General features: G+C 42.8%; 1 protein-coding gene across 1 annotated transcript; it reads left to right on the forward strand.

Annotated features, from left to right (window-relative positions):
• Positions 1-1,284: 1,284 nt before the first annotated feature.
• On the forward strand, positions 1,285-26,530 carry TNNT3 (troponin T3, fast skeletal type). Its single transcript, XM_064714910.1, has 15 exons — positions 1,285-1,304; positions 1,810-1,823; positions 2,488-2,505; positions 12,702-12,713; positions 13,079-13,099; positions 13,424-13,450; positions 17,194-17,212; positions 18,015-18,060; positions 18,867-18,983; positions 19,304-19,381; positions 19,632-19,745; positions 19,905-20,014; positions 20,816-20,906; positions 23,731-23,771; positions 26,169-26,530. The coding sequence occupies exons 1-15, from the start codon at positions 1,285-1,287 to the stop codon at positions 26,215-26,217; spliced, it is 777 nt and encodes a 258-aa protein (XP_064570980.1). The 3' UTR covers positions 26,218-26,530.
• Positions 26,531-27,373: the final 843 nt, after the last annotated feature.

The following is a 27,373-nucleotide window of genomic DNA, read 5'->3' on the forward strand; positions in this document are numbered from 1 at the left end:
AGAGTCATCCTTGGGATGGCTGTTGCAACCAAGGAGTGGGCAACTGCAGCTATGAAGTTAAAAGCAGCCTGGGCCCAAGAGACCACTGAGCCCAAATCTGATGTGCCCTGCCAGTAGATTACCCCTCCCATCCAGCACCTCAGGTCAGGTCATAACACAGACCCTGCTAGCACTACTTCCAGGGCAATGCTGAATTTCTGAAAGAGAATAAATGAGGAACCAGAAGAAAAAATCTTGGCTGTTTATCTCTCCTTGCAACATGGGGGTTTTAAATCCTGTTGATGTTAATGTATGGTGCCCAAGGTCATTGCTGGGGAATGGAGAGAATCCCTTATAGGGCAGGGTTGGAGCCTGTGGGATTATTGCCTTCCTCTGAAATAGAAAGCTGCTGAGCTGCAGTTGTTCCTTTTGAACCTAAGTCAGCCCACCTGCTCCTTCAAGACTTCTCTCATATATCAGCTGAATAATGAAGTCATGAAAGTTGGGGTTTGGGCCAGCAAGGAGAAGCCTGGCTTTCTAATTTAAGATCTGCTGTGGATTTGGAGAAAGTTTTGGGGGCCTTTCCTCATCTTCTCCCCTGGCCTCAGGGCAGCTGATGCTGTTAGGAAAGCCAGTGATGCATTACATAGAAATGGTTATATCAATGTGAGCTGCCTAACTAGGCATGTGGCTGGTTTTCATCTTAAACTAATCATCAAATTATTGTTCACTCACTCATCAGTTGTATAAACCAGACACACTTTTGGGTGCTGACAAATAAGTACTTATCTCAAGGTTTATTGGTATTTTCAGTTATTTTTGTAACTGACTGAGGCTTTGGAGCTGGCACCTTCCCACCTGTGGTAGCACAAAAGAAGGAAAAATTCCTCTGATCTTGCTGGAACGATGGAAATGTCAGATGGATGCAGGAGGACGCCCTGGCCTTGCCTGTCTCCCTGAGCTCTGGGAATTTTGTAATTCAGAGCTGGGACTAGGCAGCCCCTGGGACTGCCTGTGGGAAGCAGCTGAATTGATGGGATTTATCTTTCCAGATGATCTTTTCCTCTCCCCCTCCCTTTGTCCTCTGACATGGGTGGCAAAGGTTTATGCTTCTCCCAAAATGTCAGTGTTGGTGGGGAGCTGGTTGGTGTGTGGGAAAGCAGGTGCTTGGCTTTTTTTGTCCTCAAATGTCAATGCATCTGCTTCTGCCTTGGTATTTTTTATAAGGTGCACTCACTAATAACAACATTTTTCTTCTTGTTTTTTTTCCTTTTCTTCTCTTTTGTCTAGAAACTAATTGCCAACATGTCTGATACCGAGGAAGTGTAAGTAGAGAGAAAGTTGTCTGTGTGTTTATCTGCTCAGCTTGGCCCCACAGAGCAGAGCCAGGGCATCCCTGTGCTCTGTGCTCAGCCTGAAGACCCCCGAGGCAGTGGGGAAGGAGCATGTTGACTCAGAGCATCCAAGACCCCTCCCTGTCCAGCACAGGGCATTCCCCAAGCACTTCCACCCTGCTCAGCCTGCCCTCTGTGGCTATGGCGCTGCACCTGGAGGAGGGGGAGTCAAACCCACACTGCAGGGGTCTCTGCCTTGCTTTCACAAATTCAGAGTAGAATGACCCAACCCAATGGGATCATTTGACATTTTGGCATCAGAAGGGAGATTTAGGGCAGTCATGGGATCAGAGGAATCATGGACAGACCTGCAGACAACAGAATTTCAGCCACCTTGCATTGGGTTGCTTCAGTGTGTGGTTTAAAGCTTGACATCAGTATACAGACGGGATACATACTTACCTCGTTTCAATGTCCTTTTTTTCCTCTCTCACAGGGAACAAGGAGAGGGTAAGTCTTAAATCTGCCTATAATTGCTTCTGTGCAAACCTGCAACATTTGCTGGCTATGTCAGCTGTTATGGTTAGACAAATCTGAAGCTTCTTTTTGTGCTCCTGTCTGTCTGACTGTCACCAGCTTCTGGGGTTTTTACAGTACCTGTAGCACCCTGGCCGTATCCGTGCGGCGGGCTGCCCGTGGGGTTTCAGCCCCAAATTGATGCTCTGGTGGGAGGGGACGATGCTAGTTTTTGTAAGGGCACTGCCATCTGCTGGCAATTTGTTTTGAAGCTTCTGTATGTGTAATATATTCTGGTTTTAGAACGTAAATGCCCACAGTGTTTACAAGCAAGGTACATAGACACTTTTCTTATATTCAGAGGCCCTCTCTGCTACCTTTTCCCTTCTAATGCACGTCTAACCTTGAGTTTCCATTGCCCAAGGAAAAATCCAATACTTTATTATCTTCTTCCCCTTTTTAGAGCTACTCTTTTTTTATTTTCAAAGTCATTTAATCTTGTTATTTGACTTGCTGGTTTGCAAGTGGCCTCTCAGAAACCATCTTGCCCGGCAGCCCTGTGAGCACAGAGGGCTCTGTCATGGGTAATGTTCTACAGATGTGTCAAGGCTGATGGTTGATTTGTCTGCTTTTTCCCCCCTCTCCCATTTCAATGCAGAGGAGTACGAAGAAGAAGGTAACAAAAAAAGTGGAACGTAATTTATCTTTCTTTGATTCTTGGCCCTGCTTTTCTCTTGTCTACATTTCACCCTTCTCTTTGGTGCTTGCTGCTAAAGGCAATCTGAAACACTTAATCAGTAAACCAGTTGGAAAACAAAAAAACAATCAAGATTTTTGGGGCTGACACATGCAGAGCCTTCATGTTACAGTGAAATGGAGTATTTGTATGAGAGGATGGTGAACAAGCTGAGGGCTCATCTGTCCATAAACTTGGAGCTTTTCAGAGCAGGGACTGGTGCAGAGCCCCCATAACGTATCATTGGTGAAATCCTGCCATTCTCATTTTGGCAGTGTCCACAGATTGCATTTAAATTTTGAAATTGAAAAGAAGAGCAGGTTGTCCAGCTCCTGAGGAGCAGCCAACAGGGCACTGCTGAGGATGGAAAAGGCAAGGCAGAAAACCAACTGGCAAAGATGAAGTTTCTTACCATGCCTTTAGCTGGCAAAATGTGATTTGACAAGCTGTGAGAGACAGAGTGCTGATCTGGAAAGATGGAGCATGAAAAACCCTTCTCACCTTTTGCAGGCAGCAGGGAGAAGATAATTTGGAGATGTATCACTGTCTTTGCTGGGCACTTTTGGCACACTGGCTTCAGTTCAGACAAGTGTAGGTGCCATTTGTCATCCTTCATTTTCCCAAGGTGTCTGGAACAGAGCTAAGGGCCAAACTCTTGGAATTTCTCCCAGGATCTGCCCTTAGTGCCTAAGGCATCTTCTAAGGGGTCAAAAGGAAAACCCTTTACTGGAGGTGGAATATTTGCACATGGAGGGTATGACACCAGCTCAGAGACAGAGAGTTGTGTCTGTGTAGAAATGTCCATTCTGGGGATTTACACACAGCAGAGCTTTTTCTTTTTTTTTTTTTTCTTTTCTGTTTTTTCTTTTTTTTTTTTGGTCATGGATTCCTCCAAGTTGCTGCAACAGGCAAATTCCCATCAGTGGTGGTGGGAGCAGAGGTGCAGCTGTGGCCATGGTGAGACTAGTTTCTGCTACTGCAATAAGGTACATTAGCCTTAAGCAACTATTTCCCCTGGCATTGCTTCAGAAGGGACCAAGGGCTCAAGAAAAAGAAAATAGAGACACTAAATAGGTTGTAGAGCTGCCTTCAGTCATTATCTGTCTCTCTGGTCCTGCATGGACTGGCACAGCCAGGAAGGTTGAAGGCATTTTTCATGCTCCATCCTTTACGTCTTGTCAAATGACAAAAGAGCAAGCGAAGGGTGTTGCTCCTACAGACAAGCCTTCCTTAAAGGAAAAGCAATTTTTTCCTTTCTTCTTTCTTCCCTAACCATCTACTTTTTGTTTTCAAGATTTTAATGACTGATATGACATTAATAGGCAGGTGAATTTCTTTTTAATCTGCATGAATGGCTCCTCTGAGTTGTATCTTCTCTTTGCTCCATACTTTTGCTTGACCTTTGTGTCTCTTTCTGAAGTCATCCATTTCTTTTCCATATAACTTTTCTCCATCACTTTCTAACCACCTTTTTTCTCCAGGCCTTTGCTCACCCCAGCACCAGTTTCTAACAGTTTTCTGTTTTCATTTTCCTGCTTGTTGTTGCTTCTTGTTCCATGACACTTGCCACCTGAAGCTCAGGAAGAAGGTATGTGACATGGCTTCTGCTTTCTTTCTCTCTCAGTGTAGAGGGAGAACGTGTGTAAAGAAATCCAGATCAAATATTTCTCACCCAGTGTCAGGACTCTGTCTTGAGCCACAGACATCAATGCAATAGTGGACATTGATGTTGTTTATTGAGCTGGTAGGAAATTTGGCCTGTTTTATTTAAACATTTTATTTTTATTTATTAAAAAAATCAAACTAAAGCATTTATATATATGAAAGAAATAAAATGCATTGATATATACATATAAAAATGTATATAATATACACACATAAATATAAATATATATGTGTTCATATGCATATATGTGTATGGAAACAAGCATATATATATATTTGTTTTATTACACCTTTTATACTGAACTGTTTGGCTTATTTTTGGCACAATGGTGTCAAAATGAGTATTTTAAAGGGAGGGAGAAATGCTGCAAAATTTATATTCATCTGGTAAAATTCAGGAATGAATTTGTTAGAATTTTCAAAAATTGATAAGTGTTGGTGAAAAATTTTAACCGTATGAGCAAAAAATGTAAAGCAAAAGAAATGCAACAGTTTTATTTTTGGTTAAAAGTTCACCAAAAGTTGGGTTTAGGGGATTTTATCCAGCTCTAATAAAGAATAACATATTGGGTGCCTTTTTATGTGGTTTTCACTTGTGGTCATATTCCCATATTTCAGTAACATTTATAACCCCATAATGTGCCCATAAAAATGTTATTTTTAATTCTCTCTCACCCTGTAATTCCATCATTGTGTATTCTTACCCATAACGGCCTGGGAGCTTGGCAAACCTCAGGAATGTTCCAATAACCTATTTCCTGTTTTAATTTTTCTCCTCCCATTTCTTTTGCTGTGTGATGTTTCCCACCCACAGAAGAGGCTCAGGAGGAAGGTAGGTGAAGCAGCATCTCGGCCCTGCTGGTTCCTGCACCAGCAGGATGATGTGCACCTCGATTTTGCAAGGTGATAGAAGAAAGCAAGAGACAAGAGAAAGATGCTGGGACAAACTCTCTGAAGGCTGAGGGATTTTCTTGTCCCTTGCACAAATTTCACTGAGGGTACCCCACATCCCTGAGTATCTGTGCAGACACCTCTGCTCCAGTTCTGGGGAGGAAGCAGCACAGAAAATGTGGATACCATCCCTTTATCCAAGACACAACGTGCTCTGAGGCTGATTTTTAGCCCTGGGTATTTGTATGCCATGGAATAACTGGGGTCTGGCTAGAAAGGTTTCTATCAGGTGTCAACTGGTTTCTCCTACGTAGCTTGGCAGATCATCATCAGATGGATTTTGAAGTCAAAATCCATCTGTGGTAAAATATGTGCTTGGCCCTATGTTATATAGTACATGTGCTATAATGTCATATTATGTATAAAATATATCATATATATTATAAGTTTATAAGCTATAATACATGATACATGATGTACATAATATGCATAAAAGAATTATAACCATGTAGGTGCTGGTAAATAACCCCAGCTGCCTCCACAAATAGGCAAGTTGGGACAGACAGGGTGGGAGAGGGGCTGGAACAGAAACTCACCCTTTGCACTCAAGAGGCTTGGGATGTGGTGCTCCAGGTGCAAGGAGCCAAAGGGTGTGTTGGTTCCGTATTTGCAAAGCTTTGTGCTATGGGCATACTTAAACAGGGTAAACCTGTCTGTAGTGCCACAACAGGCCCACTCTGAGCAGTTTGCAGAGTTTTTACAGCATCCAGGTCCAGATGGTTTTACATTTCTTGTATCTGTGCGTGCTCTGGTCACCTGTCTCCATTTCATCTCCTCCTCTGTTTTCTTATTTCATACATCCTGTGCTTTTTTTTTTTTTTAAACCCTCTGTTGCATTCACACACACTTTAGTCTAACTGTTCTCATTTTCCATCTCATTGCTTTTGCTTCCTGCCACATCCCACCTGATGAAGCTCCTCCAGCAGGTATGTGCCATCACCTTCCAAACTGCTCCCTGCTGTCTCCATGGTGGTGGTGGTGGGGCCTCAAGGGTGGTGCAGGAGGAGCAGTACCAGTCACTTTGCCTTTTTGCCTCTGCTGTCTTTGCTTTCCTCGTGCCCTCTGTGGTGGGCTCTACCGCCGGAACACACAGGAATAATCTCAATTTAAGGTCCAGCAGTCAGTTCAGTGCTAACCCTGCCTCTCTGCCACCCCTGCCCTGTGCAAGGCTCACCATAAAGCCCATCTGGGCAAGGACAGGAGCTGTCCTCTAAAACTGGAACCACAGAGATATTCCAGCATGACCTTACTGTGAGGTTTTCCCTGTCAGATAGAATTTTGCTTCTTCCCTTCACATGAAGGGAAGTTGTCTCCCAACCACAGGTGCCTCAAATTCCTTCCCCCTCCTGGCCATTAGCATGTTATTTACTGGGATAAAACTTTTCCCCCGAGCAGAATTTTCAGCCTATGACACGTTTTCAGCCTATTTCAGCTCATGTATTAATGCATTTCTCCTAATGTTCCTTTGCATCCTGTCCTGTGGCTGTTCACACCTAAAGAAGCTCAGGAGGAAGGTATGTGACATGACTCCTGAATTCTTGCCTTTAAGAGTAAGCTTTGGCTTAGCCAGCAAACCATAAGATGACAAAAGGAAGCAGGAGTTACAAATAGGCATATTAATATAGACAACACTTGCCTCCATTTTGTTTTTTGTACTGTCTGTTGTCACATTCTGTCTTGCCATTGAATGTGCTGTCTATGTATGTGGTAACTGTCGCATGAAATAAAAGCCTGAGAGTGCTGGGAAATGTAAACCTCTTAAAAGGATGAATGTTGAAAGTCTCTACCCCGAGACTGGTTGGGTCTCCTTGGCAGGCTTATTTTGGTCCATTTGGGGTGGATCTGGCCTGCAGACAGAAATGCTCATGATTGGCTGATATTCTTACAATAGTCTTTCCACATGTCTTTTTTTTTCAGCTTAAACCCTGTGGTATAGGGCAAATGATGATAAATTTGATGCTTTAGCTTTGCAAATGATTAAAGATGGTATTCTTGTTCATATAATGGAGTTTCTAGGCCACTGTTTCATGGCAGTACTTGCAGCTACCCAAAACCTGCTGGCCTCTGGATGTAAATCCACTTGGGCAAGCATCAGGGTTATGAAACAGCATGCTGCTCCTGGCTTTGGGCAGGACTGCAGGAATGGTTGTGTAAGACAAATGTAATCTGATATGACTGCTTAAATCAGCTTTATGTTTTTAATATCTCAGACCATTTGCACCCTCACTTCCAGTACTGCTTTTAGTATCCATACTCATTTTATTTCCTTGCAATGTATTCTTAGTCTTTCCCTCCCCCTCCATTTTGCCCAAGCGAAATGTTGTTCTGATGCTCCTAACACTCTCATCTCCTTTGTATTTTGCTCTGTGACTCTTCCCACACGCTAAAGCTCATGAGGAAGGTATGTGCCATGACTTGTGAATTCCTCTGTTTCTGTCTGGAGCAGTAACTCGTGCAGGAATTCTGGAGGTGGTTGAAGATGAGCCGATGCAAAAAATATCCTCTGCACGGTTGCTTTGCTCTCATAGGATACACGGTGTGATGAGTAATGAGTACTAACTGCTGTTTGAAAACAATGCCTGAGGCACAGGCTGGGCACTGCTCATGTGTTCCCCAGCAGCACCTGATGTCTCTAGCCAGGCTACTCAAATGGACACCAGTTGGCACAGGGATGGTGCTCCTCAAACCATTTCCTCTGTGCCACACCCCAGGGTTAGAGCTGTGTCCTGGGGAAATACTGTGCTCCTCAGCTGGGTGCACTCTTCTCCAGTTCCTCTGCCACTGCAGAGACAGAGCTCACTTTTGCAGGAGTATATGGAGGTGTGGGGACACTTGCACTCAAAGTCCTGAGCGTTTCAATAAGTGACATGGTGTCATACCTAGATTTTACTGTTGGGGTAAGGATTGGAGTAAGTGGCATCATTTTGGTTGGAGCATATTTGAGAGAAGATGTAGTGTGTGCTTTTTCCAGAACCATTGGGATGTTTCTGGGTTAATGGGCATTATGCAAAAAGGAGGGTGGCAAGGTTGTATTTTTACTTGATTTTGTAACCAGAATTATGGTCCAGATCTGGTAAGACAATCTCTGTGTCTGGCAAAATAGAAGGTCATGCTTCTTAAAGCATCAGCCTGGCAGCCCAAACCCATTTACCTTTCCATTGCCCTTCTGCCTGCCCCTCTGTGCTTGCCCAGCCAGGCTTCCATGGGCTGTTTCATCCTGCAGGTTGGAGAGCAGTACCATGCTCGTACTCACCCTCCCACACTGGTGTGCAGCCCCATGCACCAGTGGTGAAATCCTGGGCACCAAGAAAATCAATGCCAGCTCCTCAGAGCCCATTGATTTCCACAGTGGCTGGGATTTCTATGCACATGAATAAGAGCAGGTTGTCTATACCCTTTTTTGCACATTGAAACTTATGGGTAATGGACTTAATTTAAATACAAGTAATGTTTTTGTCTGCCAAAGGCTACAGTGGCATTTGATTTATAATATTATGAATATATATGTTAGGCATTTGCATTTTTATATTCAAACAACCCTTCCTCTCCACAATTCTAATTGACATTCACATGTGCCCTCTATTTCTCACTTAATCTTATTAATGGTTTTTATCCCTTTAACCCTGCCTCCACCACCTTGGCAAAGGAAAGTGTAAGGGTTTTTAATTATCCTCTGTTTCTTGCTCTAATTCTCTTATCTTTCTTTGCATCTCCTTCCCTGCTACTTCCCTTTTAAAGAAGTCCCTGAACCAGGTATGTGACTTCTGAATTCCTCTGCGTCAATCTGAAGGGTTATTGTCTGCTGGAAATTCAATTCCACTTGGCAGTTCCACAATTGGGTCATGTGCTGAATTGGGACAAAATGGAAACTTTTCAACCAACCAAAAAAAAAAAAAAAAGAGGAACACTTTGTTGACAGCTTTTGAAAATTATGGTTTTTATTTAGTTAAAACATTTTGTTCCAACTTTTTTTTCCCCCTCTCTCCTTTATGGAAGATTTCCAGAGTTTGAAATGAAAATTCTATTTTAGATGCTTCTGAAGCATCGCCTTTATGGATAATGTGGGGTATATATAGTGTAATGCAAGAACAAATCTGGAATAAGAAGTTGCCACAAGGCAAAAAGTGGAAAAGTTTTGCTTCAGAGATGTTAATATCTCTGCAGCCTTTATGGCTGTGAAATGTTTCTATTTTTTTTAAAACTAAAATCTCAGCTATGTGTGTTCTGAAATACTGAAATTTAATTGGAACTCTGATTTATGTTGGAAAATTTTAACAGTAACTCTAGTATTATACTCAGGAATTCAAAGGTGGAAGTAAACATAAAAATCAAATATTAACGATAAACTATAACTTGCAGCTTCCTCACACCTTTGACCAGTCATAATTTCCTCATCACTCTGTGATGCATAATAATGAGGATAAAGCTAACTGCTGCATGAAAAATGTAGTAACATTTTTGCAGACAAACATCTCAATGTATGAGCTGTAATAACAGGCGGTTACCGGACTTGGAGCATCCTCACAGTGCATATGGGAATGCTATAATTGTCATTACCTGGGAAAACAGAAACTGAACTTGCAGAGTCCTCTAAACTGTCTGTGGAAATTATTCTGTGCCCCTTGGAGTAGCTTTATTAAAGCAGCCACATCCCAGCAGCCTCCCAGCCCAGCTATTTCCCTCTGCTGTCCACAGAGGGAGACCAGCCTCCTAGTTCAGAGCAGATTGGTGCTCTTGCCAGGGCTGGGGTGAGGTGAAAGCTGATTGATTTCTACATGACTTAATACTTCAACATTCATCTCTTCACTGCTTCTCATGTCTCTCCTGTTCTCATTGCTTCTTGTTTCACATCCTTCTCTTTTTAATCATATTCATTTTTGTCTCTTAATCTGCACCTAAGGTTTTTCTGGCTTTGATTTGCTCGAGCTAAAGGTCATTGCCTTCATCAGAGCTGCTGTGCCTGCCTCTGTACTTCTCTTCCATGATATTTATTGAACTGCTACTCAGTGCTTGAGAGCTGGTTCTCCAGCATTGACAAATGTGTATGAGCTTGAAATTTGTGCAAAACACAAGGTATTAACATAATATCATAAGAAATAAAGCCATAACCACAGCCTTCCCATGCTTTCTTTTCCTTCTGTAACATAAAGCACAATAAAACCAAAAGACAATGTAAATATAACAAGCTTAACAAAAAACTTTTATGCCAGAAGGAGACTGTCCCAGCTTTTCATGTAACTGCATGATTATTAGTTTCTCTGTTATTAATGCTGTCTTTGCCTACCACATCTTCTATGTCACAGCTTTAGCCTGCACAAGTCACAGCTGTTGCTGTTGTGGAATTCTTGCTCTAATTCTTTCATTTTTCCTTCTTGACTCTTTCCACCTAACCAAGCTCATGTTTGTGACATCTAAATTCCTATGTATTAATCCGAAGCATTTCTGTACATAGGAATTTGAAGATGTTGAAGAATACCAGAATCATGAAGAATCAATCCGTTCTTGAAATTCCCTGAAACTTATTTTCCCTATAGGAAAGTATAAATATTGTTTGTAACTGAAGGATCACCATCTAAGAAGCTCAGAACAAGCTTTATTAGTGTCCCTGAAAACTTTCAGGGCTGTGATTACCCCATAGCCCCTGAGCTATGGGGGTACCTGAGCTGCAGAAACCCAAGCTGCTTACACTTGCAGAGAGTGGACTGCAGCAGGATTCTGGCACACAAACTCAAGAAGTTCTAGTCCTTTGCAGCAAAGACAAGCTCTGTGCAGACACAAACATTGCCAGTTCTGCAGAGCTAAGCCTGGAATCTGCTAGCAGAGATTCTTAGATGGTGGAGCTTCAGGTGCAGGCATAGGGATACAGCCAAAGCAGAACCTCCTCCAGTAACTCACATCCTCATGCCAGCTCTGATAGCTAAAAGGGCAGCTGAAACCTAGGCAACACTGAATGCCTGTGAATCTCTCTTCTTGGGTATGTTTTCTTCCAAATTTAAGGATCACCAATGTTACTACACTTGCCCATGGTTTATAAATTCGCATGGTTTCAACGGTTGCAAATCATCAACATTCAAATTCCCTTTATCTTTTATTTCTATGGCATCTCCTTCCTATCTACCTCATATCCCACTGTAATTACACTACTTTCCCACTCTTATTAACAGTCTATCCCTATAACTTGGTCTGCAAATTATACTTCTCCAACCCAGTCTTACCAAAGTTTGAGGTGGTCCCTTCCTGAATAACTTATTTCTAATTATTTTATCTTCCTTTCCTGTGTTTTTCCCCTGACACATCCTACTAAATGAAGCCCCCCCTCCAGGTATGTGATTTAACTTCTAAACTCCCTGGTGTCTGTCTGCTGGGATGGTGTGTGTGAGAACTGAATACAAGGTGACAGGGGATAACAACTGATCACTTAAGGACGGATTATAACTTGCATGCCTTTGGGGTAGTTCTATTTTAGTTTAATATTTTTTCTCAGTAAAGTGTAATCAGCAGTAAGGAAACTTACTCATTGCATGAAAATTTCACTAAAAACTGGGGGAACACACATATGCTATTGTGAAAGGGCAGGTCAGCAAAAAGTCTCCTTGTGGAATGCATTAAATTCTGCCCTGTGATATGAGAATGAGTATTTCTTCCTATAGGGGAGGGTTTATTTAAAATCTCAGGGCAGAATTTGACTGTACATTGGGAATATAAGCACTGTTAGAATTTGTGGGTTTTTAATGCCTGTTTTGCAAAATATTTATTTGGTGGGGGGTGTGTGTCTGTGTGTGTGTGTGTTGTGTGTGGCTGAAAAGCAAAAGCTGCTCTGCAAATTCACATTGCTGATCTATTCCTGCTTTGCCAAAACCCAGAAAAATGACATGTAGACCTGCGCAGACTTCTAATGAACATTTTCTTCCTGTGAAGTAATCCATTTGTAATTTTACATTGCAAATGGATTTGAAGAGCAGCAGTACATTTATATAGACATCAGTGTTGTCTTCAAGGAAGAAAATGGCCTGAGCCATAGATCTAGAAGGGAACTGAGCTTCTTTGGAAGTTAGCTGAACGTTGATGATGAGTTATAGCAGGTATTTCAGCAGGCTTCTGAACCACACTGCGTTTATTTCAAATGGCTGAAATACTGCTGTAGTAAACGTTGGGTCCAATAGTGCTTTGAGAGTGCTGGCTATGTTCATGTGCATATTTCCAATCAAGGTAAACCTCGGTACACTGTGCTGTCAGGTTGTACTTTATGCCATATGATGATAAGTGTTTTTTAAGCACTGCACTATTATCATAAATCTGCCTCTTTTACCTTTCCTATTCTGTGACGTCTCTTTATGTGTTATTTCAAATGTAAATATTTTACCTGTTTACTTCTTAACTTCATTCTTGGCTCCCCTTTTCCTCTCTGCCCCTTCTCCCCATTGGCTCAGAAGCTCTTTTGGTGTGTGAAATAACAGGTTTCTTGTTCTCATTCTCTTGTTGTCTATCGCAACTTGTTCCATGACACTTCACACCTGAAGTTCATGAGCCAGGTATGTGACACGACTTCTGGTTTACTCCACCTAGGTGCAACACCAAAGTGTGTATGTGTGTGAGAGAGGGAGAGGACAGGAGCCCTGGGCTGGTAGAAGAGAAGAAAACAAGAGAAACAAACATTAACCACAGTTATCACTTGCAGCTGTCTCCTCCTTTAACCTCCGTGCTTACTGCTGCTTTAACATTACAGCATTTTCAAGTCCTGACATTCTCTCCAGTTTTATGCCTGCCTTAGTTCACTAATTCCTTTATTTTTTTCCCCCGGTCTCTTTTTTCAGGATTCCAAGAGCTTTAAATAACTCTTCTGTTTTCTTTTTTTCTATTTCCTGTCTTTCCATCACTGCTTGCACCACAACAACAGCAGAGGAAGCTCATGAGGAAGGTATGTGTTGTGCTTACAGACCCTCATCCTTTTTCTCTTTCAGTGCTGGGGAAGCAGTGTCAAAACCACTGACATTGTTCAAGAGAAAAGAGAGTACGGGAGGGAAATGTTCTCTCTAGATGGATTTCAATGAACAGGGAGAAAGGGACGCTTGTTAGCCAAGTCAAATAACCAAAAAGGTGTTTTTCCTTCTTGTTCCATCTCCGGAGAGTCCAAGGTTCCCAGGATAACAGGGAGGGAGTGGGGACAGTGCTCTTAGAACAGTGCTGGTTGTGGATTGACTGCTGTGCTTCTTCTCTTTTTCTTTTGTCCTCCAACCTACAGCCAATGAAGAAGGCGAATACAATGATGGTAGCTCAGTGTTGTCTTAGGACAACAAAGTCATCTTTCTAACATCTCACTCTCTTTTATGTGTCTGGTTTTGTTCCTCACTTTATTTTAAATTCAGGAACTGGGCCAAAACATCTCTGCTGCAAAGAATCGCTCACTGTGCATATCCAATCACCCTTGGGGAGTCATTAGTGTGTTGAGAAGGCTCTACATCCTCATTAGGATAGTAGATGATGAAAATCAAGCTCCAGAAGCTTGCTCTGGACTTGTCTTTTAGCCAGAATCTGTTGTGTCCTAGCTCTCATCAGCAAAACATCTCTATCTCCAAAAAAATCAGGAAAGAATCTCTTAAATCATAGTGACATATTTGAAAATGGAGCTGAGCCCTGCACAGACATGCATCCCTCACACAGCCTTAGGTGGTCATGGCCTCCAGGCCTGAATCTTCAGCAATGTAAACTTCTGCTCAGCCATGCACTTACAATTGTCTTAAACATCTATTAACATTAAACATCTATTCAGATGGGGGAGCTAAATATAGCCTGGCTGTAATACTTGGGTGCTGGAGCACACAGGTCTCATGTGAAAGGACCAAACCTAAATGTGTGCAGGGTCAGTGTTGTTCTTGCGGAAGATAACTTAGCCTCTCCCTGGGCAGTTTAAGCATATAGAAAGTTCTCATGGAGTTCTAGAGGCTGTTGAAGTAACTGGGTTCCTCCTGACTGCCCCAGCCCCTAGAACACCCAGGCAGCTGCTTCAAAAGACAAAGCCCAAGGTCACTTGAAAACACCCTGCATTTTCTGTTTTTCCGTGTTTTGTTTGATTTTGCTTTTGTAGATTTTTTTTGTTGTTGTTGTTCTTTTGTTTTAATTTTCTTGCTCACTTTTCAGGCTTCTTTTTTAATTTAGGGAAGTACCCTGAGGACCTTCCTGAGCCCCTCTCTTTCTTTTTCTCATTCTTTTCTTTTATTTTTAATGGCGTATTGATTTCCTTTTTTTCCCAAGGACACAGTGTGAGTTAGAGATGTTGCTTCTGAGAAGGGGGATTAAGGGAGGGTGTTCAGGGATTTCTGAGTGAAATAAAGGCAGTTCAGATGGATTCCCAGAGAAGGAGAGCACCGGGTGAATATCTAAAGACTGGGCAGGAGCAAGCAGGGTGGTGCTGTTTTGGGGGTTCATCTTCTCCCTTCACAAAGCCTTTCGGAAACCAGAAACTCAAAGGCTCTCTAATCACCAGGGCAGTGAATTTGGATTCGCAGTGTCTCTTGCCTTCTTTTGGCAGGGTTCTATGTGGGGATTTTGTCTCAGCCCCATGGCTCGCAGTCAGAATGGCCGGAATGTCAGTCAAAATCCACCACAGGAACAGGAATTTGCTATGACAATTCCTGCTTGTCAACAAATTTTGGCCCAGTTCCTTGACTCGGTGTCTTGAAAGAAGGGGCATTTCAAAATAAATCCCATCCCTGGACTGCTTTTGGTTCATACAGTATGGACAAAGGCTGGGTCATGCATTGCAGAGGATAGATTTTTTTACTGTTTAATTTTTAATAAAATACCCCTTTTTCTGGTTTTCTGGAGGTACCTTTAAGAATTCTAACTACAACTTCTTATTTCAAGAACTAAACTTATTTTTTCATTTTTACAATTGTTTGTTGGAGTGCTGATTTGGTGGGAGCTGAAACCAAATTCACACAGTTGTTGACAGACAGGTGTCAATCCTGGCAACCAAGATCAACAAACAAAACCAGTTATTTCCTGTCTACTCTTTTTCCCCACCCTCTCTTTGAAGTGTTACTAACTGCCAGCTTTATGCCAAACAGGAATGTCTCTGAAAATCATCTGGGTATGTCATGAAGGAAGGGAATCCTGTGTAAATAACATACCCGATAGACTGGTTAATTATAATTACATTTCCTCTCTCCAGGTAAAAGGCAATTTAGCTAACATGTTAAAAAGCTCACTGGCTATTTGAAAAGCAAAACAAACAAACAAATAAGTGGAGGAATACACAAGCACGCTGTTGGCTAATGGTATTTTTCTTCAGGAGTGATTTGGGACTTCATTTATAGTGGAGCAGTCTAAAGCACATTTGTAATTACATGCTGTTTATTTTCTTAGCATTGCTGTGGCATCTGGAGGCCTCAACTGAGATATGTTTTGGCAGGCAGTGTTCTTGCAGTAAATGAGAAAAGCCTACTCCCTAAAATGGCATTAATGAAATTTGTATGGGAAAGAGTGAAAAAAAGGAAATGTTGGTTTCTGATTTCTTTTACACATCTCTCACATCTTTTTTCTTGATTATCTCAATAATCCATTTCCAACCACACTCTCAATTTTTTCTCATCCAACACACTTACATCTGATTGCCTCAATAAACTTTTTGCACTGTAAGTTTTTTGCTATTTTCCCCTCTTAAAATATTTCATTTTATTTTTCTTAGTTTTTTTTCTATTTGCTATTCCAAATTTCCACTATTAGTCCCCAAACTGCTGGGTAAAAATAAGCATTTTTAAAAATTTAATATCTTTCTGGATTACGATGTTGATAACAGGGCTCATGCACCTGCTACTGAAGTGGTTATTCTTACTTTTACTTTACTTTTTTTTTTTTTTTACCAGATTCAGTAGGCTGTGAGCTTTTTTACCTCTGTTCTCTCACTGAGCCAACACAGGGAGAGTCTTGTACCACAGAGTTCATCAGCATCCCGGAAAGTTCAAATGTAGAGTATGGTTATGAAAGTCAACCTGGGTCTCTGAGGGAATGGGCCAGAATAAACACATAGGTTTAATTTATTTCTGTTTGTGAGAGTAACAGCACTGAACTTGCTGGCATTGCACTGGAGTTAACGATGAAAGTTTCAAAAGAATAGCAGGGAGGGGAGGTGACCACAATCACAGATGTTAAGGGATTAACTCATAAGACCAGCACATGTCTGAGAGCCAGGGAAAGGTCACTTGTTGCAAGGCAACGATTCTCACTGCCAGAGGGCCCAGGCTGGCTGTCTCTGTGATGGTTTGGCCTGCCTGTCAGGGCATTATGCCTCTCCTGGAGATGGAAAGATCGTTCCCATTAATGCCCATGGGAATTTTGCATGTACCTCAGCAGGAGAGGATGCTTGCTAAGAGAGGATGGCCTTTCCAAGCTGGGTTTGAGGAGTGCCACACAGTGCAGGAGAATAAGCATCATGCCCACGGCACCAAGGTATCTCAGGGACATGTGCCCTAAGATGTCTTGGAAGCCAATGAACCTGGAGAAAATGTATGTCATAAAGGTTTTCCCCTCCTGGCCTCCGTGTGAGGCATTTGAACAAAACGGGTGAAGCCTGGTTATCACTGAGATGTGATATTGTGAATTTGAGTTAACTTTAACAAAAAAAGTGTTGATTGAAAAAGGCATCATTTTCTTCTACCCTCCAGCCCAGCTGGCCTCCTCAGAGCTTTGAGGATGGTTTGAGAAAAATAATTTTGCATTTACATAAAACCACTGCTTTCCAGATGCTACGTTTGGGACTTTTATACAGTCTGTTGATTCTTTTCTGCCAAATTCTGTTTCGAGGGTAAAAACAGATTCACTCCAAGCAAAAGGGGTGTGTGAGTGTGTGTATTTGTTTTGGAAGTGCTTGAGATTTAACCAGTTTCTCTGTATGTTTCCCCTAAGATTAAATTTCCCTTCCCTCCTTTTACTTGAGCAGCTGGCGTGATCTCTGTTGTTTTAACTTTCTTCCTCTTTTTCCCTTCCTGTTTTGCTACATCCTTCCAAATACAGAGGAGAAGCCCAGAATAAAGTAAGTACAGTTTCAAAACCCTGGGATCATTTTCCTGATCTAGCAGAAGCCCTTAGGTTCTCTATTAGGCAAATGGCCACCAGAAGACTTTATCCAGCTCTGGCTCACAGAACATCCATCTGTTTGTTCCTGCATGCCTTTCCAGGATGTCTGCTTCCTTCAGAGGAGGCCTTAACAGCAGTTACTGGCCTGGGCCTTGAGACCTGTTCCTGGTAGAGTCAGAGAATTCATGGGCTGTCTGAGATGCAGAGGGCTCACAATACCCCAAAATACAGGCAGCTCCACAGTAAATCCTCTGTGAGGGGCCATGGCTGGGAAACTGCCCTCTCCATCCAGGATTGCTGACAGTGGCAAGGGTGGCAGATGTTGGGCTGGGCTGAGTTGAGGTTCCTTCACTAAGGTTTCCTATGGACCTTCTGGCTCTGGGCCCCAGCACCTTCCCCTCCCACTCTGCCAGCTGCCCAGGACGGAGTGTACAGCCCTGCACGGGCAGACTCACAGACCAACATCTCCCACGGGGTAGGGAATGACCATGGGCTTTGGGAATAAAGAGAGGTTCTAGAGATAACTCCCTCCTCTGTACGACCTTCCAGGAAGGACAGTGGTCCTTAGGACTTTTCCGGAGTACTTTTCCACTGATGCGCTCTTTCACCCCTCCCTATCTTCACCAACATTCCTCCTTGTCAGCATGGTTCCTGAGGGCAGGGAAGGGCAGGATAGGCTATTTAAAAAGCTGCATATTCTTTAAGATGAAAATCCTTCATTTTGCTTTTCTTTTTGTTTTGTTTTTGACTCTCTGCAGACTAACTGCTCCTAAAATACCAGAGGGTGAGAAAGTAGATTTTGATGTAAGTATTCCTGAGACTGGCTGTGTATATCCTTTGTACCTGGTAATAGACATGAATGCAAACCCACATAACTCCTGTACTGGATATTACTGAGGGTGAAGGCAAAGGCAAAAGTATGGTTGATTTGCCATTTGATTTCAGCAAATTTTAAATTTCCGTTTCTGCTCTCTGAAACTGTCTGAATGCACTGATAATGTGACTAAGCCAAAGTCTTATGTATTTCTTTTTTTTTTGTTGTTATCTCCTCACAACTTTGAAGCCATTATAAGGAGGAGAAAGTAAGTGTTTTAGGGATCTCAGATCCTCTGTCCCACTGTTGCAAATGGCTTGAAAGTTTCAGGCCCTTATCTGTTACCGAGAAACACTAGCAAAAATTACAATAATAAGTAGAAAGCCAAATACCTTCCTAGAAAGTTGCTAGAAAAATGAAGAAATTCTGATGCTGAAAACCTCCACAGAAATATTTGCTTTGCTCAAAATGCAGGAATATTTTCTAGATAAGATTTGTATTAAAAAGCCAAAAGGAGGCAGCTGAGTATATGCAAAGATAGGTATGTAAGCAAAGCCAAGGATAAAATATGGTGGAAGAAAATGGGAGGTTTGGATCCTTTACACTTCTGGACTCCTGACTGTTGCATGAATGAGTGTCTGGTTGCACCTATAGCCATATAAATTAATCCATAGATTTCCATGGAACTCTACAGACACTTTCTGCTTTTGTTTCTCTGTATATTGCAGGGTGCTGGGAATGTCCAGAACATAATACTAGAGCAATATGGACTTAATGAGTTTTCCTGCTCTTTTAGGACATCCAAAAGAAAAGGCAGAACAAAGACCTGATTGAACTGCAAGCCTTGATTGACAGCCACTTTGAAGCCAGAAGAAAGGAAGAGGAAGAGCTGGTTGCCCTCAAGGAGAGAATTGTGAGTCCTTGTACTGCATTTCCCTGTACTAGACTGAGAGATCATCTGTAGATGAGAAGCTGAAACTGCTTTGACAGAAAGCTGTGCTGTCATGTTCAGTGACTGCTCAAGTCATCATCAAATGGCTTCTCCCCCCTCTGTCCCCTCACTAAGCCCCTTGTTTTATATCTGAGAATTGTACAAGAGACCCTTCTGCATGCTCTAGAAAGAGAGAAGGTGGCTCACACTCAGTGAAGCAAAGCTCTTGGTCGTGGGGTGTAGCAGTGGAGGTGGGTAAAGCCAAGGTGGTGATGCACTGCCTGTGCCACTGCTCCCTGCAGGAGAAGCGCAGAGCTGAGAGAGCAGAGCAGCAGAGAATCCGCGCTGAGAAGGAGAAGGAGCGTCAGGCAAGGCTTGCGGTGAGTGTCTCTGCTTCCCTCTCCTCGTCCCTGCATCTAACTGGAGAGATCTCCAGAGACAAAAAACTACAGGCTCTGCCTGCCTCAGTCCAGACGTGAAATGACCACTCTCTAAAGCAAGGGCAGAAAACAGGAGTTGCTAATTCTCATCAATGCACTCCTCTGATCACATTCCCTGCACTGACACTGGCTGCTGGGGAAGCTGGGAGTCTGCCCTGGATTAACTTGTTTTGTGTGTTGCACTCCACAGGAGGAAAAAGCACGCAGAGAGGAGGAAGATGCCAAGAGAAAGGCTGAGGATGATCTGAAGAAGAAGAAGGCTCTGTCCTCCATGGGTGCAACATACAGCAGTTATCTGGCTAAGGTAAAAATCATGGATTGATGAAAGAAACATGAAAACATTAAACCATTAGGTTGACTGAGAACAGTCTTCATTAGAAGTTGAGAAAACAGCCCAATGTTGAAATTGATTCATTCAGGCTTAATTCCTAAATGCTGACATTAATTCATGTTCTGAAAATAGGCTGATCAGAAGAGAGGAAAGAAGCAAACAGCTAGAGAGACGAAGAAGAAGGTCCTGGCTGAGAGGCGCAAGCCCCTGAACATTGACCACCTTAATGAAGACAAGCTGAGGTAACATGTTTATCTTAATTTATGGAATGATATCGATATTTGGTTTTACTGTCCCGAAGTCTTCTCTGGTGATAAAATGAGGTAGAGGAAGGGGCCTTCCTTGACATTTATCATGGGACACACTTAAGTTATGCCCTTGCTTAACCCGGAGAAATGGGAATATAGGGAAGTGTTGAAATGGTTTGGCAGCCCTCTAGCTCCGTTAGCCTCTCCTGCTAATCAGGGTTAGTTGCTTACAGGACTAGCTCTGGGATTAGCTGAACAAGCCTAGAGACTGGTATCTGTAGCATTCCCGGGGGTGAGTTGATGCTGGTAAGGTATGAACAGGATCTCCATGAAGGCTGGAGGTTTGGAAGCTAAGTGCTCTGGTGCAGAGCAGTCATCCAGTGATAGTTTGGACTGCACATGTTGGAGTTTACACATGATTGAAAGATGAAGGTGGCTCACCTCAGCCCTGACACAGATGAGATTGCACAATGGCAGCTGCTCTGCTTATCTGGGTGACCTTCAGAGTCCTCCTTCCTTCTTGTATGATTCCACTGCAGTCTTATCTTTCATTAGGAGTTAGGGGGAAATATTTAGAGGAATTATGTTAATGTGTGACGCACACAAGACTGCAAGTCTAAAAGATTTGAAGGTGAGAAAAATGTGACCTTGAAAATGAGTAACTTTAAGAAATCAGAGAGGGTTTACAGGAAGATGTGTGAATGGGATTAAATAAAATTCATTATTAATGATGTGAAAACCATGGAAAATATTTTATATCATGTGTTTCTTCCGTCTTCCCACATAAACACATAGGGACAAAGCTAAGGAGCTGTGGGACTGGCTATATCAGCTGGAGACTGAAAAGTATGACTTTACAGAGCAGATCAAGAGGAAAAAATATGAGGTGAGTTGAGAGGCTATTTTGCTAATGGCACTGGGTTCAAAATGTAAAAATCTCTCTGGTTCATCTGGCAAAAGTCATGTTGTGATATCATTTGGGTCTCCAATGACCCTTTGCAATATTTATGCAGCAAAATGCTTGGAACTGCATTCCCCTAACATACATACTTGAACGGAATTTCACATTTTAGATTAAAATTGAATACAACACTTCCAAGATTTTCAGTGCCCCATGGAAAGACAATCCCAATGGAAAATGGACACCCTGCCCTCTCCTGAAACGTTGTTCATTCTTGTTTATCTATAGGTAACTGTGGCCTGAAAATTCAGTAACTCTCAGTTCACACACCTCCATTGCAAAGTAATATTTTCAGATCCATCTTTGATTTCAAACTTGAACGTTGTAAGTTTTATTCCATCCCAGACAGATTACCTGTGGCCTGAGCTCTCTGGAGTCACTGAAAACTGTCTCCAGACAGAAGCACCTGGCTGAAGTGTCATATGGTAACAGAAAGTGGACATGTTTCCTTCACACAGTCACTGGATAGGGCGGCACTCACCCGCATTAGGTTTCAGTGGCTGAGAAATCCTACAGGATCTCTCTCTGTCTCGCTCTCATTTAACTCCCAATCACACAGACACATGCCGGCAGGCAGTGAGCAACACCAATGTAACTATCTCAATCTCTCTTAGATTTTAACAATGCGTTGCAGGCTGCAGGAGCTTTCCAAGTTGTAAGTACAATGAACTTGCCTGTGTCACAGCAGCAGCAAAGGCTACCAAATGCATGAGCCTGCCGCATGGTCAGAGCCAGGCGCCAGACGGGAGCTCTGGCACTTGGCTCCAAGTGCAGAGAGAAAAGAGAAAAATGGACCTTGTGTCTCTCCATTCACTTCCTTTTTCTCTCCCTTTCCATTCTTTGAAAAGATGTAAAGCGGTAATTTAGGAAAAGGGTCAAGAGTCCAACAGGGATTTGGTAAAAGAACTGAGCATGCGCTCTATTGAGATCACCTTAAAATAATTCCCTATCCAAAATCAGGTATTGCATGCATGGGAGTATCACCCTGATGCACCTAGGGTACAAGCAGGAACAGGGATACACATGTAATAGCTTGGACTACTGTGTATAGGGAATTCTATGGGGTTTGGAAAGCTTCTCCACCTTGTGGCACTTGGTTATCTAGATCCAGAACACTGCAGAGGGCTAGCTTAATGATTACCAGCCAAGTGGGTGTGGAAAAACAGGAAATAAGGCAGTGCCAGGGGAGGGGTACATGCTATGGTAATGAGACCTCTGCATAAACAAAGAGGTGGGTACCTGCTGGTGAAAGGCAAGGAGACAAAGTACAAAGAATGAGCAAAGGAAAGAAGGAAAATGCACAGCTAGATGTGGAAGAATAAAGGGAAGATGACAGTAGGAAAAAAATGAGGAGAAAGGTAAGTGAAAATAGCAAAGAGAATGAAGGAGACACAAACAAGGATGCAAGGGAGAGAAAAAGGAAGGAAGTGAGACACAGAGAAGTAGAGCCATTCTTTAGCTCCAGTGTCTATTGCTCTTTGGTGCTTCATTGGAGAGTGAGTGTCATAGTCACGATCATAAGGTTATGACTGAAGGTAAGTATTAAGTGCTTGGGTCAAACTGAAGACAACTGGTTCTCCTCAACACTTGGGGAAGATACTTGGTTGGAAAATAGCAATTTAAACTGCTGTGACAAATAATAAAACTTCCACAAGTAAGTACAAAAGCAAGTGATCTGTTTATCTTTCCTTGCTTGTGCTGTCCTGTTCCTGGTAATATTTCAGTCTCTTATGTTTTTTCTGTTTGCCATGGAAAGACGTGAGCCAGTAATACCAGTTCTTGGGACAACTGGAATGTATGACTTTTGTTTTTCTTTTTTTTTTGCACACTGGGAATGTCAAGTGCGACTTTAAATATTCAAAATTTGGGTCATCAATTCTTAGACTGGCAGAGCCAGTGCAGAATTTTGAATTGCACCAAAAGCAAAGCATACCTCATGGCAGGGGCATTTCTTCAGTCCAGGAAAACTGAGTTGAACACTGACTCAGTTACAAATGAGAAGATGAAGGGACAAAAGTCTCTATACATCCTAGTGTTTTCTGGGCTTTTCCAGTACATGAGTCCCAGGATTTCAGTAATGAGTCCACACCTACAGACCAAGCTGAGTTACTAAGTCAGGCTGTAATGTGTTTATCTCATGCAAGGTAGGTGTTTCCTCTCCTATGCATCAGGTCATCTTCTCCTATTAAATGAGTGGCTGGGAAAGTGGTGAGTGCTGCAAGCTCCTCACCTCCTGCTCGGCCAGACAACAAAAGGTATTCCAGCAGAATGTGATACCCATCTTCCATTCCTGATGTCCCCATCCAAAGACCACTGAAGATCTTTGGGTTTACACAAACACTTGATGTATAGGAATAAGGGACGAGTGAGAAGGTGACATTGAAACATGCAGGAAATGGAGCCATCTGAGAGCTTTCCAGTTGGCCAAGGTGACATTCATTCCAGTTCACCTGCCCGCAGTTTGACATGTGAGTTCATAGGAGATTAATTTCAATATGTAGAAACACTTCTAGTGAGGGTAATAAAATTCTAGCTCTTCTGTCCCTTGACATGTGAAGGTGGTTGCAGATTTATTGCCAAGAAGTAACATTTCTGTCCTTCAACCATGGGTGAACTTTTATTTCCAAGAAAGTGCTAATTCCTCCTACAGGCGCCTGTTTTGAGCACTTCAGCAGGTAAAATGCTCCTCTCCTTGAGGGAACAAGGTTTCTTTGTCTCTAAAAACCCTGGTCATGTATGTTGTTTTCAGATTGTCACCCTCAGAAACCGGATTGATCAGGCCCAGAAGCAGTAAGTATTTATATCCCCTTCCTAGCTCCTGGCTGGGGATATCTTCTCAGTGTTCAAATGTGTCACTTCAGCCTCAACACTGACATTTTCTTGTGCAATGAAATGGGGCTAGAGATGGAAAGGCCACTCCCATCCTGCCTCACATTAAGAAAATGAAGGGGCAACTGAAGTGAATGTAACACCTAACAAGAACAAATCATGTTTCTTCACACCATACCTTCAAAAATTTCCTCTGCTTATTGTTGGGTTTTTCAAACACCTGACTGAGGTGCTTTGAATACTTGAGGGAATACAACCCTTGTTTATGAATGATAAACAAGTGGTTGCTAAGATTATAGGAATGGTGTGTAACAAGACTAACGTAATGGGAATATTGTTGTGAGTTCTTTTCACTCATCATCGCTCTCCCACTTGCCTTCACCACAAGACTATTTCATTACTTTTTTGAGTCTATTGTCTTTATTCTAAGCATTTTTAATGGATTGATGAGATACCAGGGGCAGACACAGCTTGAGGGTGTGCAGAAAACTAATTCTCACAGAAGTAACTGCAGGGCAGAAAGGGAGGAGAGCTCTCTAGTGGTGGGTTTGCTCTTTTCTGTGCATCTGTATCTTTTTACCAAAGTCATGCCAGGAATGAAGCAGTGATCTTTGGTGGTATCTTTGGATGACAGGAGTGACCAGTTACTGCCTTGCACTTCCCCAACACACCCTGGCTTATCAAATGAATGTAACGCGGTGGGTTTGGTTGTAATGCCAAACATAAGGCTTGACCTTCCCGTGGTATATTCTGTACAGAGCTGTAGGCTGATAAACCTCAGCAGAATGTGCAGCTGCAGAAGAATGCCAGGATTTATCTGGGTGTTCCTGTTCTTGTGGGGTGCAACCACACCACCCACAACAGGCCACTGCCTGCTTTTTCCCCCCAAAGACATGGTATTCTCCCAGGACATCATCTGAAAAGGTTGCACTGGGATGCTCAGAGCTAATGAGATTTCTGTGTGCTTTAATTTCTATCCACACTAGACACTATCATTCCAAAGCAGTGCCTGCCAGTGTGTTATGCAAATGAGTCTCTTGCTTCAGACTTTATTAAATCTCCTTAAGCACACACTAAAGGTTAGGTGTAACATCAAACATCACAGGTGTTTGTGGACATTAAAGGACTCTGTCTTTGTTTGAGGAGCTATGAAGTTCCTACGCTGGGTTTTGAACCTTCAGAAAGGCTGGCAAAAGGGACATGAAACTCAATTTAAGATAAGCAGAAAGTGCATACTCTCTTTTATGTAAACCATCAGTTTTTTCAAATATACCAAGCCTATCTTGGTCAAAGGTAAAGTATCCACTCTGTGTGTGTCTCTGTCACTGTGCTACATCCTTCTGTAAATATGGCTGGTGCTCTTGAACCAATCCATGGGGCAGCACAAGAAAAATCTCCCCAGGTGTGATGTCCCCATGTTTTTCTTCTCCCTGGAGGAACCAGTGGTTCTCCCCACCACTTTGTGCTTGGTCCCCAACCCCACACTCTGCATGTGCTCTGGTTCAAGAAGCAGCCTCATCGTTGTGTGTGTGAGCTGGAAGGGTTTGGGGGTGTGCTGAGCCCCACAAACCAAGGTGCTGCTCATGGGAACTAGTGCAGAATCTAACTCCACTAACTTCCTGCCTGGCCCCTTTCTGAGTTCAGGCTTCTCAGGCAGAAGGTAAGTGGCTTGCATGTAGGATTGCCCTTCTGTGTGCAAGAACTCTTGGACAGAGTTTGCCTCAGGTGTTTTAAGTGGGATGTAGCTGGACTGCTCCCACACACCATGAACAAGACAGGGATACTGACATGAGAGCAGGCCTAAAAAATTGTTTGGGTTCTTTTGGAGGCTCTGTCTCTCACAATACAAATAGCCACCCTGCCTTTGCTAGAGCAAAGCACTTCTTAGTTGCATTTAAATTAAGTGTTCAGCTTTTTGCCTCCACTACTGAATGGAGCAAATGGGGAATTCCATCAGAGCTCTTTCATACTGAGAAAATTTCTCTAGATAGAGCTCTAAATCCTGAAATCAAAATCCAGTGCATAGCAGATTTGTATTCAGAAAATATCAAGTCTGTGCCTGCATAGACCTGTTGCTTAGTTTGGAGACCACCTAGACTTCTACCCTGGTAATCCAGGAGTCTGGAAGGGTCCATCTCTTTCAGGCATGCACATCCTGTCTTTCACACTAAGAACCTCAGGAGGAATATTTTTCCACAATATCAACAATATTTTTCTCAAGATGTGGTCAATGGCAGGTGTGCCCAGCATGTGAGAAGTGAAAGCAGATGAAACCTAAGAGTCAGAAATGCAGAGTGGCCACAGAGCCCCACTGCTTCCATCATGCTGACATGTTTTTCTTTCCTTTTTGCATTGTAGCAGCAAGAAGGCAGGAGCCAAGGGCAAGGTTGGTGGGCGCTGGAAGTAAAGAGCCAGGCAGGATGGCCTTTAATGGTGTGCTGAACCCCTGCTGGTCTACTCTTTCCTCCTTCACCGATCACTTGTGTTCTCATGCCTTAATGATAACAAAAATCACATCAGCCTGGATTGGCTATTGCTGCTGCTTTTCTCCCTGGAGGGGTCTGGTGGCTTCCTCAGGCAAGGGGAAGCAGGTTCCCTGTGGAACTGGGATGACTCCTTGCTGGCATCTTCAATTCCTGCTGAGCATGTCCCTTATCCTCCTGATACCAACCCTATGCTGTCCTGTAGATTGCTATGTACAAATCTCTGGATTTTGTAAATAAAGCACAACCAGTACCTACTCCAATAACAGACCTCTGGAATGGTGTTTTGTATTTCATTAAACATCTTCACATTTTCCAAGGATTTGGGAGTTGGTCCAAACCCTTACTTAATATCATTTGATCTGTCTCTACAAGGGGGAATAGGCTCAGTGTCATCAGCAAAGACTCAGGACTGGGGGCCTGTTTTAAGCCATTGTACAGGCAGATACCAAGAGATGACTGTTCTCAGGGAGCTCATAATCTGGCTGCCAAATGTAGCTGAAATTGACTTCAAAGTTTGAGTGATGAAGCGAATCAAAGAATAGGGAATAAAGGAACAAATCTACAGAAGTGGTAGCTTTTAGCACATAGCTTTTATTAAATGCAGTAACAAGTGCAATAAAGAATGATTCATTCAAATATTACATTAAAATATTTATTGGGGCTGTTAGCCTGCATACAATATTAAAGCCCAATACTGAAGTGTGAATTACTTGGTTAATTCAATGTAGATGTCAAAACAGAAGTGGCTGTTACTAAATTTGAGATGCAAGTTGTTCTGTAGGGCCTCTTGTCTTTGCCAACCCTTGAACTGCCCTGGTGGAGGGAAGCCCATCAGAGAGTCTCCCATGTTTCCACATTCCTGTTTCTGGTGGCTGTGTGCCTACTCTGGCTTTCTGTTGGCATGTGCTGAAGTGTCATGGACTCATGAGTGGTTTAGGGAAGATCATATAGTTCCAATTCCTCTGTCATGGGTAGGAACTCTCATTAGACCAGGCTCCTCATAACCCCATCCAGCCTGGACTTGAACACTACCAGGGATGGGGCATTCACAGCTTCTCTGGAGAGCTTGTTCCAGTG

The sequence above is a fragment of the Zonotrichia leucophrys genome, chromosome 5 (assembly GCF_028769735.1).
Source record: "Zonotrichia leucophrys gambelii isolate GWCS_2022_RI chromosome 5, RI_Zleu_2.0, whole genome shotgun sequence".
In the NCBI taxonomy this organism is placed as follows: domain Eukaryota; kingdom Metazoa; phylum Chordata; class Aves; order Passeriformes; family Passerellidae; genus Zonotrichia; species Zonotrichia leucophrys.

Coding starts and splice junctions, on each gene's coding strand:
- TNNT3 (XM_064714910.1), top strand. CDS start 1,285: ATGTCTGATACCGAGGAAGT. Junction 18,061..18,866: donor GTGAGAAAGTAGATTTTGAT/GTAAGTATTCCT, acceptor CTGCTCTTTTAG/GACATCCAAAAGAAAAGGCA. Junction 20,907..23,730: donor TCAAGAGGAAAAAATATGAG/GTGAGTTGAGAG, acceptor TGTTGTTTTCAG/ATTGTCACCCTCAGAAACCG.